The sequence below is a fragment of the Triticum aestivum genome, chromosome 1D (assembly GCF_018294505.1).
Source record: "Triticum aestivum cultivar Chinese Spring chromosome 1D, IWGSC CS RefSeq v2.1, whole genome shotgun sequence".
Lineage (NCBI taxonomy): Eukaryota > Viridiplantae > Streptophyta > Magnoliopsida > Poales > Poaceae > Triticum > Triticum aestivum.
Window position 1 is genome coordinate 20,268 of NC_057796.1, and position 14,590 is coordinate 34,857.

At 48.6% G+C, this 14,590-nt stretch overlaps 3 protein-coding genes across 6 annotated transcripts; 2 read left to right on the top strand and 1 right to left on the bottom strand.

Annotated features, from left to right (window-relative positions):
* Positions 1–347: 347 nt before the first annotated feature.
* Positions 348–1,509, top strand: LOC123179746 (50S ribosomal protein L28, chloroplastic). The gene is made up of 2 exons (XM_044591617.1): positions 348–628; positions 983–1,509. Exons 1-2 carry the CDS (start codon positions 436–438, stop codon positions 1,213–1,215), a joined length of 426 nt encoding a protein of 141 aa, XP_044447552.1. The 5' UTR covers positions 348–435; the 3' UTR covers positions 1,216–1,509.
* Positions 1,510–8,666: 7,157 nt separating this feature from the next.
* On the top strand, positions 8,667–10,597 carry LOC123179749 (uncharacterized). Its single transcript, XM_044591622.1, has one exon. The coding sequence runs from the start codon at positions 8,881–8,883 to the stop codon at positions 10,144–10,146; it is 1,266 nt and encodes a 421-aa protein (XP_044447557.1). The 5' UTR covers positions 8,667–8,880; the 3' UTR covers positions 10,147–10,597.
* A 372-nt stretch (positions 10,598–10,969) lies between these two features.
* On the bottom strand, positions 10,970–14,448 carry LOC123179747 (peroxisomal membrane protein PEX14). Of its 4 annotated transcripts, none has more exons than XM_044591619.1 (10): positions 14,148–14,448; positions 13,854–14,056; positions 13,571–13,774; positions 13,298–13,475; positions 12,985–13,155; positions 12,380–12,411; positions 12,235–12,277; positions 12,094–12,161; positions 11,795–11,836; positions 10,970–11,693 (listed from the first exon to the last, which is right to left on the bottom strand). In XM_044591619.1, exons 1-10 carry the CDS (start codon positions 14,182–14,184, stop codon positions 11,241–11,243), a joined length of 1,431 nt encoding a protein of 476 aa, XP_044447554.1. In that variant the 5' UTR covers positions 14,185–14,448; the 3' UTR covers positions 10,970–11,240. The 4 variants fall into 4 exon arrangements, with proteins under 4 accessions (XP_044447554.1, XP_044447556.1, XP_044447555.1 ...); XM_044591621.1 differs by having other exon boundaries at positions 13,854–14,053; positions 14,148–14,427; XM_044591620.1 differs by having other exon boundaries at positions 11,795–11,833; positions 13,854–14,059; positions 14,148–14,400.
* Positions 14,449–14,590: the final 142 nt, after the last annotated feature.

A 14,590-nucleotide genomic window follows, 5' to 3' on the forward strand; every position in this document is an offset into this window, starting at 1 on the left:
GTTCATTGCACGTTTTACAAAAAAGCCTCTATCTTTCTGAGAATCAACTCGCAATCCAGGTTTTAGGCGGATTCTTGCTTTTACAGAAAACCCCCTGTTGTTTCTGCTAATCAACCGGCAGTCAAGTATTAAGTTATATTTTCGCTTTTGCATAAACCCATCAGAGTCTTAATTCATGATTATTGGGTTAGGGGCGCGTGATATGGTTTTTCTTCCGTTGCAACGCACAGGCTCTTCTTGGCTGGTAGAACTCAACAAGTTCACAAGTGTTGGGCTGCGCAGAGTGGGATTGGGCTAGGGTCACTCGCGGGCTGGCTGGGCCGGCCCGCCTTGTTTCTTCTTATCCTCCTCCTCCTCCTCTATTCCTTCCGTCCTCGTGGGTCTTCTTATCCTCTTGTTCCACCGTGAGTGAGTCTGTCAGCGCTGCATCCATCCATGGCGTCCATGCTCTGCTCCTACTCCGTCTCCATGCCCGCCGCCGCCAGGGCTCCGCTCCTCCGGTCCAGCGCTAGCTCCTACGCCACCTCGGTCGGGTTCGCCACCTCGCAGCTCGCCGGCCTCAGCCTCAGCCTCGGCCTCACCTCCACGGCCGCGGTCTCCCTCCCCGCCAAGAACACCATCGTCGCGCGTACGTCCCTCCCCTCCCTCCCTCCCTCCCTCCCTCCCTCCCTACCTTTCATTCCTTACTTGTATTCCACATTTGGTGTGGGTTGCATTGCTCTGCTTTTCTTCTTCAGAGTTGAGTTCAGTTCAGGCTTGAAAGGTTGTGTGTGATACATTACGTAGTATAGGTAGTGGATGAACATGAGATTTATTTACTTGCCTAGCTGCGTTATTATCTTCCCAAAAGGAGTATCTATCTTCTTCTTCTTTTTTTGAGGATAAAAGGAGTATCTATCGGTTGAATGCGTTCAGTGGTTAAGAAAGAAAGAAAGAATGAATGAATGAAAGAATGAATGATCTGGATCTGATGTGGGTTCAGGCCGGATCTGCCCCTTCTTGGAGAAGAAGACGAACCGGGCCAACAAGGTGTCCTTCTCCAACCACAAGACCAAGAAGCAGCAGTTTGTGAACCTGCAGTACAAGAAGCTGTGGTGGGAGGCCGGCAAGCGCTACGTCAAGCTCAGGCTCTCCACCAAGGCCCTCAAGACCATCGAGAAGCACGGCCTCGACGCCGTCGCCAAGAAGGCGGGGATCGACCTCAACAAGAAATGAAATGATCGATGAGCCATAGTTAAGGTCTCCTAGCAACAACATCTTCTTGATTTCCTCACATCAACCATTTCAATGTAATGTAATGTAATGTAGTATGCAAAATGGATTTATGTTCAGCTTTCCTTTTCTCCCCTTTTCTTGATTTGCTATTTTCCTTGATGAGTTATATAATGTTAAGCATCATACTGGATCATTATGTAGTTGTGCAGTTGGTTTGTGCCTTTCAGCTGCAAACCAAATTGATGTTTTATGATTGGGATGATCAGGGAAGGATGTTTTATGATTCTTGGTTCAGATGTGGAGTATCCTCGTTTGAACCCGAGCCAGAGAAATGGTAGCTACAAACCAAATGCATCAGGCTACTCTGGGCTGAACATGAATTAAGAAAGAATTGATGTGGAAAGGAATTCTTCCTACTATGGTTGTTGGTTCAGCTTCGGGAAAAAGAGATCTGCATGTCTCCAAATTTTGAGCGATTTTCTAGGTTATTACTCTCAGTCTACCTTTAGTAGTAGTACATAATATAGATATTTTCGTTCAACAATCTGTTGATACTAGTCATTTATGAGATGGTAACACGTCGCAGGAAGAAGCAAAATCCGCAGCTGTTAATTTGGGATCATTCTTGAGTAATCCTTCAAAAATATTCAACGATACTACAGCATATGAATTCAAGATCCTCCAGAAAATCGAAAAAGATTACGTGCTTTTACCCCCCACACGCACCCCGCACCGTAAACCTGGGTAGATACATTACCCATGTCCCCGCAATCCCACCTAACATTGTCGTATCATCCAGATTTAACACAAATTCAAGTCTTTTATGTGTTAGTCATCAACATATGCCAAAAATAAGACACAAACATATCCATCTTTCATCATGTATAAAAGACCTCCTGGTGATTGATGCTATTCCACCCTTCCCCCCATCATCTTCATTGTGTAGCCGAGTGTGGTACCACCACTTCTCTTGCTCGTCACCCTCTTTCCTACGCTTACACTATGCTATCTCAGCCCATCTGCCACAAGGGTACAACAAAATGCCACGAAAAATTCTGCTTATCGTTCTTACATTGTGCTCGTCGAGCCACCGCGCCCGAATGCCGACGAAGACGCCCACCGCCAGTGGCACGAGTCTTTCTTGCCGACCTCCTTGGCAAGTGAGTCACGCCTTCTCCACTCGTACACTCAAGTGTTCAGCGGCTTCCCCGTGAGGCTCACTGACGCTGAGCTCGACATGGTGGCCAAGAAACCGGGGTTCGTGCGTGCATTCCCGGACCGGACGACTGCAGCTAATGACCACGCACACGCCGGAGTTCCTTGGGCTAAGGAACGGCAACGGATTATGGAGCGAGGCTGGCTAAGATCCAGGACGTGCAGCTCAACTACCCGACGATCTACCCGACGATAACCGTGCCACTGTCATCGGCGCCGTTCACCGTGAGCCGGACCGTGACGAACGTCGGACCAGCAAATTCGACGTTCACGGCGAAGGTGGACGCGCCGAGGTCGGTGGCGGTGCGTGTCTCCCCTGAGACACTGGCATTCTCCCGGACGGGAGAGAAGAAGACCCTCAGCGTGTCCGTGAGCGGCCACGGCTCGGCCGGAGAGTTCGCCGTGGAAGGAAGCTTGAGCTGGGTGTCGGAGAGGCATGTCGTGCGGAGCCCCATCGTCGCTCTCATCTGAAACTCGACTGAACAATCTGTTCATAACAGAAAACAGAGGCAAATGGAATCTTCAGAAACTATCGAGTTGTTTGCGTCCCCTTAAAAAAATTTCTTTTCTAATAAGAAACAGAGCAAGAAATGAATTAAGGACGCAATTGTGTACATCACGGGCAATCTGTAATTAAAACTCTCGATTCTGGCTTTAATACAGATCCCTCTCTAACTGCTCAAGAAAAGAAAAAAAGTGATTTTTTTATGTTCATTTCTTTAAAAGCAAGCATGTTCATAATAAAAAGGTTGTACGGTCGTCATGGAGATACGCCTGAGTTTAATCACGTATAACCTTGAGCTACTATGATGAGCTGGACATTCTGCTGCTTTTGCAGGGAAGCCGCCTTGTTTTTCTTTCATGGAAAGCAAAAAAAGGGAAATCAGATATATGTGATCAGATATGCCTATGTGCTAAAACGTCCCTTGTTTATTCTTTTTGGGGGAAAAAGGAGTGTATTGCTCAAGAGCAAAGTAGCTCTTCCCTGCACAAGGGTTGATATTTTCGATGAACAAGTTCCAAAGCCTAATGGTGAAGTGGCACTTGAAAAAGAAATGTGCCCCAGATTCTTGTTCCCTCTTGCAAAGAGGACAAAGTCCGCAATTTGGTCACTCTCGCTTGTCCAATCTATCGGCAGTTCAAATTCGGTCTTGTAGTGCTAACCCAGGTTGTGACCCTTGTCGCCACCACTAGCTCGGGCGATGGAGAGGCGAACTCGGGCGGCGACCCCGCAAAGAAGGAAGCAGCAACGGATCCGGCCTATAAAAAAAGAAGTGTGCGCCCAATTTCTTTTTTTTCTCATTTTTTGCCTTGTAGTATACAAACAATATATGTGTCCTGACTCCTCAAGTGCTAATATAATCATAACATGAACATGGACTCCCTCTGGATCCCAAGGTCCATAATGTTCATCTCTTTTCAAAATATTATAGAGTGTTGACGAGGAAAACGTCGGCTAGGATGTTAGTGATGGTGAAGAGCAATATTCTGAAAACAATGACGAGAACAGTGAGGAAGAGCAAAGCCCTGATAAAGATTGTGAGGGGGGTAGCGGATGAGTTCATAGCGAACAAAACAAGGCGACACGCAAACTGGCAATGCACACAGCAAGGAACAACAAGTTGACACTATACAGGGATCACATGGGAAGGACGGTGATCGGGATGAGAAAGGCTTGGGAAAGAAGGTGATACTCATGGCAAAACAGAGATGTAGAACGGGGATGGGGCCTGAACACGGATAGATGTCAACCCCGACAAGTAAAGCCACAACAACTTTGTTGAAGGAGAGAGGAGTGACAGGATGGACATAGACTCGGATGATTGCGTGACAATGAGTGAGTTGCTTCAGAAATCTGGCACTGAAAAATCGAGGAGCAAAAGTCCGGAGAGTAAACAGCAAGCGAGCTTGAGCATTAATAAGGAGCATCGGAATTTTCTAGAAGGACATCATTTCAACTTAGAACCTCCTGTTATCATGGACATTGATTTTAAAAGTCATGACATAACCTCGTTGCTGACCTATTTATATTTAACTTTTTTATTTAGTGATAAATTATCTTGTGCTTAATTTTATTTTTCTTATTGATACATGATTTTAATACAAAATATAAACATACCAATGATTATTTACATACATATTTTTTGTTTCTATCCAATATTATCATTACAAGTCCCCTTTTATTATGTTAGAATATTGTGTGTTCTATAGCATATGCATCCTTGATGTCTTGACTTACTCTTTATATCATGTTGTTATAGATGTCGAATGTATTGGGTGTCATTTTGGTATTAATATATTACCCTTTATTAAAATCTAGAAACTCGTATATATTCTTTAATGTATGAATCTAGCAAATAACTTAATAAAATTTCTAGATTGTACAAGACTGTCAAGTATAGGTGTAACTAAATGGAGAACTCTACAATGTACTAGTAGTTTTTCCTTGAATTATCTACTCCTATCGCTTGTGTGTGGCACTTGTTTCTACGTTTTCCTAAACACTAGATATTCTCTTTTTTATTATCATTCTAGATAATTGCCTCTGCATTGGAATGAGGGCATTAATATTCTAATAGGTTAGTTTGCTATCACCTTGTATGTTATTATTAATGTGATTGCATATCAAAAATAAGATTTTATGGGGTAGATGATGCCATTTTCAAAACCGGTGGAAAACATGAGAGGTGGGAGGAAAAAAATCTTAACTGGTAGAGGAAGGGGAAACTTACATACAAGGAATAGGAGGAAGGATTGTCAGATTACAAAACTTTAGGTTATGAGAGATATTCTAAGAACCGGCAAACACATTACTTTTAGTAGTTTTTTGTTTAAATTACATATATTGTGTTGATGTCGAGGTTTTGCATCTATATTGTATTTTTCTTCAAGCTTCTTCCTAGCGTGTTTGGTGCCAAATATATTGTATTTTTATTCAATACCCTTGATGCAAAATTAAGATCTCAAATACCTGTTGCTGCAATGGATTTCTGTTGGCCCTTATATGACCATGCAGAAATGACACTGCTTTCACAATCGGATTAATTATTTCTTCTACATCATATATAATGAATTTTTGCACATATTTATACTATGCATCGACAATAAGAAAATGACGAGTTGTAGCTGGCGATATGTGCATAGATGAAGTAGTGTGTTATGTTTCCTTCGGTGAACAAAGTGACACAAACTTTTCCTCACTTTCTCATGTGACCTAGGAGGCAGGCGGTGGCCGATCTACCTCTACTTGCCAGTGAGGTCGCGAGCCCCCTCCCCTCAGTCTGTCACTCCGGTGACCACAAGGTTGCGGTTCGGTGATGTAAGGTTAGAATTAAATTTTTATTTGTCTTCGATCGGTGTCTCGAGACGATGGTGTCGTCGTCTGTGTGAAATAATGTCTCCTCATCTTGCCATGCTCCGGTGGTGCTTCTTTGTATTGTCGGGAGGCATACGGAGGATGGCGTGCCCCAAGATAATTTCCGTCTATAGGCCTATCTTTTTCTTCTACAAGTTTATATCGGTGGCAATGTCCTAAGGAGCAGACAATGCGGTTTTGTGTCTTGGTTATCCAGCTCCAGTTCCGATCGATCAAGGTTGGTCAGGCTCGGCCTTGTCGGGAACTGTGTGAGATTTGTGTCCCCGACTCCGTCTAGCCGCACCTATATGAAGTTCTACAGGCTCTCTCCAACACTTTCTTATTTGTGGTGGAAATTTTCTACACAAATCGCAGCCACAGAGGTCTTTCGATCTACATTAAGGACTTCCCAGCCATTACTTCTACAAGCACCCGGGTTTCAAGAAAAAAATGGTACTCCCTCTGTTTTTATTTACTCCGCGTATTAGCTTTGGTCAAAGTCAAGCTTTATAAATTTTGACAATGTTTATAGACAAAAATATTAACATATACAATAACAAATCAATACCATTAGATTTATTATTGAATGTACTTCCACTTCATATAAATTTGTTATGGTAAATATTTATATTTTTTCTATAACCTTGGTCAAATTTTAGTAAGTTTGACTTCAGTCAATTCTAATAAAAACGGAGGGAGTATGTTGAGACAAAGGCTCAGATGCATCAATAAGCTTTGCCCAAGGGTGAGCCGTAGTTGTATGCAGGCAGAAGAAGTCTTTTGTCCCCAAAGGGTTTGGATGTATTGCAAAAGTGTTTTGTAATGGTATGTGCAACTTAATATATGGCCTGCAGTCCTTCGCCCTCCGCCCTGCAGTCCTCCATCTAAGCTACTGTGATGAGCTGGACATTCTGCTGCTTTCAGGGAAGCGCCTTGTTTTTCTTTCATGATTGGCAAAAAAGGGGAAATTGGATATATGTGATCAGATATGCCTATGTGCTAAAACATCCCTTGTTTATTCTTTTTGGGGGAAAAAGGAGTGTGTTGCTCAAGAACAAAGTAGTTCTTCCATGCACAAGGGTTGATATTTTCGACGACCAAGTTCCAAAGCCTAATGGTGAAGCGGCACTTGAAGAAGAGATGTGCCCCAGATTCTTGTTCCCTTTTGCAAAGAGGACAAAGTCCGCAATTTGGTCACTCTCGCTTGTCCAATCTATCGGCAGTTCAAATTCGGTCTTGTAGTGCTAACCAAGCGACCAACGTGACTTTTGATAGAGCCTAAACTTTTCAAACCATTTGTTCTATGGGAGAGAGAATCATGCCCAAAAATTGTGCCTTATAGGCGGAGACCACCGAGTAGTGTCTATTAGTCGCGTGCTTCCACACAATGTCGTCCTCGGTATGCTCGTTGCGATGGAAGTCGTGCACTAGCATCCAAAGGGTAAAAAAACTCCCTTACGTGATCGATGGAGACAACGGTGGATGGTCCTGCCTCGGCAACTGACGCATCGGCCTGCCAGCTTGGTCTGCAGCTGGTTCAGGCACCGATGCATGGTCGTTCCAACGAGAGCCTCACGCCGCCGCCCTCCCCACCGCTCTCGCCAACTACGGTGCTCCCGCCGACGTCGTGTTCCAAGCGTGATGAAGCCAGGCGCTCCATGATCATCAACGACACTCTGAGTCCGGCGTTGCTCAAACTATGCTCCCCTTTAGTGCTTCTATTTCACCTGACATCGTCGGCCAGGCCGCCGGGTTTTGAGAGCTCGCCTATGCCGATGATCGTTTCCTGCGGGCCACTCCGCCACACCCATTCACCAGAGCGCATGAGGGTAGTGGTGGTCGTTGACGCTGACCTTACGTCGTTCTTCGTGAAGAGACAGGAGGCCCTCCTCCCCTTGCCAAACTCGTCACCTCCCAACCGGATGGTGAATACTGAATAGGTAACTCCTTCTCTTTTTCCCTTCTGCACGGAGACCAACCGGACACTTGCACGTGACCGTGAGACCATTTAACAATTATTTTATAAAATGGAAATAAATGTTCTCAAAATGAGTAGAAAGTTATCGCCATACTAGCCCGAGGATCGACCATGGGGAGGGGGCGCGAGAGCCACTATGGTTCAACGTGCAGATCAAGGACGAGGAAGATATCGCCATACCCCGTCGCCCTACAGGGCGGTAATGAAGCAATGGATGGTTTTGAGGCCTCGTTGCGTCATGAGGCTCTCGGCTAACAAATGGTGCGAGTCCAGAACTTGCACGAGTAGCTGGCCCTCGAGAGGGGCTGGCAATACTTTTGTCGCGGTAACAGGATCGTCCCTGGGACCTCCTCGTCTTGCGGCTCTCCAAGCTCGGCTTCAAGTTCCAGGCCTACAACACCAGCAGCTCGATCATGCGCAAGGTGAGGCGCCAGAAGCACTGCTACCATACCATACCAGGGCGACATCCAGCATGCCCTCTAGCTGGTCGGTTTGTCAACCGTCTGATGTCGGTGACCATTTGAACTTTATCTGGGTCCAACACCCCGGGGGTCGTGCACGTGCATCGGATGCCCATGCTGTCTTGAATTTATGCCCTTATGTGGTGTCTGTTGTGAAGTGTTGTTCTTATGTGACCTGCTGCATTTTCGGTGGTAAGACCACCATTTTTTTTAAAGGGGTGAGCAAAATAACACGCAATCAAATAACATCTGTGGTTTGCGTCTGCTTATCACCGTACAATGCAGAGAACCAAACAACATATGGATGATGATTTTTTTTTTACCTGCATTTGCTCAACCAGCCTCAACTAGGAGGACAACTAGTGTAGGGCCACATTGATCGAGGGAGGGTGTTGCGGAAAGGAGTAAAGAAAACATTGATGGTTGAACCCAAGACCAAGGAGAAAAAAGTTGTGACTGAGGAGGGGCACGAAAAGAGTTGCACGTAGGAGCGAGGAGGTACTCACACGTGGAGTGGAGGCACTCCACTGTCCGCTCCCCACTTCCCCTCCCCTTCTTCTCCGCCGCTCCGCCAGCATTAACCGCACCCCACTCCTACCCCGGAGCTACCGGATCCACAGATCGACCTTCCCCCCTCCGTCTACGCCGGCGTCCTCATGGAGGCCCCACCCGCGCCCGGCGTCGGGGCCCAAACCCTCGCGCTCGCCGTGGCCGCGGCCGCGGCCTGCAGCGTGGAGGACAAGGGGGCCAAGCGCGCGCGCAAGCGGAGCAGGTACCTCGACGACTACGAAATCCCCACCATCCTCAACGCCCTCCACGGCGACGGCGACGACGACTGCATCGTCGCCCCGCCTCCACCTCCCGCTCCAAGAAAGGGGGCGGCGAGCGAGGGCCCGGCGCTGCTCCTCCGGCTCCAGGCGCCCGACCTGCTCGCCGCGCTCCACCGCTGCGCCGCATCTCCCTACGACGACGAGCCGCTCGAGGGCGTCGACGCCGGCGCGCTCCTCGCCTTCTTCGCCCTCCACAGGGAAGCCTCCGCCTCCGTCTCCGTGCCCGCCACCCACCGCGCCGGCAAGGACACTGCCCTGGTTACCACGGGTCAGCATCGCTCTAATGATGCTCCTGCCGCCGCTCGCCCGAATCCATGCCAGGCCATGGCCTTCGGGGGCGGATCTGCCGGCAACCAACAGGCCGGTGGCATTGCCATTGGCCACGCCGCGTATGCGCAAGCCCACCACCACATTGGAGCTGGACCATCAAATGCAGATGCAGCCGCACTAGGGGGGCCTGGACCCAGCAAGAGGAGGAACAAGAAGAAGGTAACATTCGCACTGGGAGCGCCTGGTGCCTCCGGCGCCGGTTGCCCCGCCCAACCCGGTGCTGCTACCCACAGCAGCATCATCGGCAGCGCCGGTTCCACGCCCAACAAGCCGGCCAAGAACAAGAAAGCTGTCAACGGGCAGCAGCATTTCAGCAAGCCGGTGGCCCTCATCCTGCAATTCGCCCCGGGCACCGCCGCCGATCAGCTCCCTTCCAAGGAGCAGCTCCACTCCACACTCCGCGGCTTCGGCCCCCTGATCGAGCCCAGCACCGAGATCACCAAGAAGCAGGCGCGCGTCGTGTTCCAGAGCAGCGCCGCGGCCGAGGCTGCCTACAGCTGCGTGCACACGCTCGGCACCTTCGCCGCGGCGCGGCTGCAGTACCTGCGCCCGCCGCCGCCCCCTCCAAAGATCCCGCTGACGGACGTCCGGAAGAACCTCGAGAGGATGATCGCGTCCCTCACCGGCCCCTCTCTGCTCGGCAAGGAGGACAGCGCGTGGAGCCTCGCCGGAGAGATGCAGCACCTTCTGGTCAAGGTCGACAGGGTGCTGAATGCCGGCGGGGCAGGGCCTTCCACCTCAGTTGCTGCTCATCACCATTGATCTCTCAGCTTGGATCAGCTCTGCCTCAGCTCAGCTACATGGAGATAAGCTCTCCCTACCTCCTAGTATAGTTAAGAGTTAGTGATCCAGGTGCTCTTGTATATTATTAGCTCTAGTCTAGTTCCACCTCAGCTGCTGCTCATCACCATTGATCTCAGCTCAGCCCAGCCATGCTCTGGTCTGGTCTGCTAGATGGAGATAAGCTCCTCCTACCCCCTAGTATAGTTAGTTTAGTCAATGATCCAGTTGGTCTTCTTGTATATTATGAACTCTAGTCCTGCTAGGTACTGCTACTGCTCGAATCATCGTAGCTGCTAGTTCTCACTCGGTATGTTTCGGTGTCGATCCATACTGGCTGCAGCGACGATCTTGCGACGATCGAGCTTCTAATGCTCATGTGTAATATATATCTACCTGCTACCAATGAAGTAAGCTATGGTGTGCTTGTTCCCTCCCCTTGGCATGATGATGATGATGATGATGATGATGATAAAATGCAGTTGGTTTCGCTGTAAGTACCTTTCATCTGTGGTTGATAGGCCAGAAAGAAACTGCAATCCTGGAGTGAGTTGATCTGGTTGCCATCTTCATTTCAACCTGAGATAGCAAACAGCACAAAGAAAAAAGGAAATCTTTTATGCAGAGTTGCAGGCTGATGATAATAAAACCAAGCAAGCAAAAAAATTGATGTTTGCTGAAACTAACTGACATGAGTGGTCAGGCTGCTGGCTGGCTGGAACTGCATCAGCAGTCACCACATGATTCAAGATCCAACTGAATTTTGGCATCTTGGGTGATGCATGCACAACAGAATACCAAAAGCTCTCGATGATGGATACCAACATCATCAACAAGACAAGAATGCATTATAGCTCACAACCATAACAATCTTTTCTTGTTTTTCAGTGTACAGCAGATAGTGTACATAATCTAAATTCACAATCACATATAGCTAGATTTTAAGTCTGACTTATTCTTTTATTCCATCACTAGCCACAATCCAAACACTCGTCACAAACTTATGACAAACTGCCATATGTACCAGGCTCTGGCTTAGGACTTTTAGATTGTGTGTCGGATGGCGCAACTGTTGTTTAGACGGCTTCCGCCTGCTGCTCTTCGATCTCGCTGCGTCCAGCATCACTCGCGGCACTCCCATTAACCGGCACCTCAACGGCGGCGACGGAAGGCGAGCTCGCGGCGCCGTTCACCTGCACCTCACCAGCAGCCTCGGACGTGTCGCTTGAAGATTGCTTTGTAAGGGACTTCTGTTGACGGATGGCGGCCGCCGCTTCCGGCATGGCGACACCCGGGGGCTGAGGGGGGACCCACTGGCGCTGAGGCGGCGGCCTTTCCACAACACCGCCGCCGTACGCCAGCGGCCTCGGCTCCTCTGCGTGGAAATCAGGGGCCTTCCCGTTCTGGTGGTACGAGGGGGCATAGTTGTCCTGAGCTTGAGGGTACGATCCATCCTCGCTCAAGTAGGCGTTGGATCTATAAGCAAGCTTTTGCTCTGCGTGTTGCAGCATCTCCAATGCCTGCTGCGTCTAGCGATAGAGATAGGACACTGTTAGTCGGTTGTTATTACAAGTAAAAAGAAGCACTCTTGTTTGCAGCAAAGATAGGATTCAGGGTCATCATATCATACCTTGGTCCCAGAAGACCTATTATCCCCTCGCTGTACTGTCTGCTGAAAGTCGGAATGTCATGCAAAGACAGGTCAGACAATATGTAAAAATCGATACATAATTTACTCGAGTCAATTAACTCAAATGTGAAAATTATCCAAAGCTAGAGTGAAGGTTTTGCTACAGCAAATGACATAATCTGCACAATAATGTGCACCATACAACACCAAAATTGTGTGTTCAAGAGTCAATCCAGCACATATTCACTATTTCAGCAAAAGCAAGATGTATTAACTATATAACCTGATTGGTTTCTTACCTCGACATACGATCTTGAATATGATCCAGAGGTAGGTTCAGTAGGTGCTGGCGCGAACGAAGGCCTCCCTGCTCAGCAAACACCCAATGGTAAGTAGCAAGAAAGATGGAAGCAACTCGTAGCTTAGCAAGAGATGCTGACCTGAGCCGAAGTCACTGTTTGGGGCACCATACATATTAGGTTGCTACAAAAAGAGAAAAGCAGTTCAGAAATAGGACAATTATCCAAAGCATGAACATATTATTATTGAAAGTGTTATAACAGGATGAACAAAAGGAGTGCACACCTGAGGAGGTCTCCATGGAGTGTTAACAGGCCCTAAACATTGTGGTCAAACAAACAATAATTTGGTCAGATCCCCATAGTTATCGGCGCCAACAATCATAGTAAAATCTTTCTGATATAGGGCATGCATATGGCTTTATACGACATTTTCACAACATAAGCTGTACACTTTCCGATACAGGGTGGATGGGAGGTTGAACAGCATAGAAAAGACCGTCTAAATGGTGGAGAAAGGTAGAGTCGAAGGTCTTTAGCATGGTTCCCTCTACAATTAGACCAGCTTTGCAGCGTGTTTGATGCAAAGAAAGAACAATGGAGTATGAAACGGTACGGGTGGGTTTATACAGCATCATGAAACGGCACAGATGGATTTATACAGCATTGTGCCGACATAAGGTGGATATCTTCTGATGCAGGTGAAAAAATTAAGCTTGGCATTGGCTAATGGGAAGTGGAACAGCATAACAAAACAAGCCTTCCCTTTAAATGATGGGCAAAGATAGTCTTTAAGGTTTTCAACGTGGTTCCTGCTGTAGCTAGATTAACTTTGCATCCTAAATAAAATGCAACCAAGTGAAATGCTACACAGATTTGTTTGATACTGACCATTCCTCGCGGCAGAGGGGGCATGCTCCTCCAATGGCCGGTAGTGCGAAAACCTGTCCTCCCTTGTAATATTTACGGAGTCCCTGCTATGGCTCAACGACTCGCTCAGCGATTTCAACACCTTTGCTTGGGAATCCAGGGCCTGCGTCAAAGTCACAAGTATCTTCTTTTCTGCCAAAAACGAAGGAGAATGGATATATTACATATGATGAGCCAAAACCATGGAACCAACCTGAATCGAAGATAAAGTTGCATCTGCAGCTAACTGAACTAGTGTGATGAACTAAGAAGAAGCAGTGTTTAGGCAGGATACCTTCGTCCTTTGAAGCGAGCAACTCCTGGTTGGTCTGGGCGATGGCGGAAACGGCCGTCGCGGAGGCCTTGACGGCCTCCCTGGTCTCCTCGTCGATCTTGGCCTTGAGCTCGGTGGCCTCATCGCCCTCAGCGACGACCCTGCGGATCCATGACTTGAGCCTAGGAAGGAGCAGCTTCTGCGCAACAGATAGGTAACCTGGTTGTTAATGGCTGAGAAAAAAAAATGTCTGAAACCTGCAGAGAAGAGAGGAGGAGAGGTGTGCTATTGAACCTTGACAAAGACGGCGGCGCTGGCTCCGAAGCCGAGCAGCAGCCCGGCGGCGACGAAGGCGCGGTACCAGGTGAGCCTGGGCTGCGGCGCGGCGACGACGATAGGCCCCGCCGCTGGCTGCGCGTACGCTTGCGGAGGCGCGGCTGCGGCGGGGGCCTGGGTCTGGGTCTGGGTGGGAGGGGACGCGGTGGTGGGCGGCGGATCCTGCAGCAGAGCAGAGCAGTTTAGCTAGAGCAAGTAGTAGTAGATAGGAGGTTGGATGAGGAAGAAGAGAGGCTTGTACGGGGACTCGTCGGAAGGCCTCGTCGATCTCGTCGGCGGTGAGGCCCTTGTTCTGGAGGAAGGAGCGGCGGTAGACGACGGCGGAGCCCCTGACCTTGGGGTGGGAGAGGAACTTGACGGCGTTCTGCACGTACTCCTCCCTCACCGGCTGCGGCGGCGCCTCGAAAGCCAGCTGCTGCTTCTCGCCGCCGCCGCCGTCTCCTGCTGCTGGTTCCGGACAGAATTAATTGGCAGCAATCGAATAATTGGGGAATCGAGGGGGGCAGGGAGAGAGAGAAAGAAGCAGACGACAGACCTTGCGGCGGCGGCGGCGACGGCGGATTGGAGTCCATCCCCTGCCCCGGTGAGATGAGATGAGAGCTTGAGATCTGTGTGGGCGTCAACCCACCCCAGCAAGGCGGTCAAGAAGAGATCTTTTTTCTTTTTCGATTGATGATGATGAGTTGAGGAGGCGATGCACACGGCGCCGCCTCCCTTCTACTTCTACAGCAGCAGTTTGAGAGGCAGTTGAGTTGGGTTGGGTTGCATTATCCTCTTCTACTCTCTCCTCTCCCTCTCCTCTCCCTTCTTTCTTTGCCTTCCACCCAAATTTTCAAATCTTTTTGTGTGTTCCTTTTTTTCTTTTGCGAAACTACTTCTTCTTCTTCTTCTTCTCAGAGTCAGAGCCGCTTTCAATGCAAATGCCATGACCGAGAAGCCTATTCCGGCACAAACAGATCCGACTGACACGATCGGACG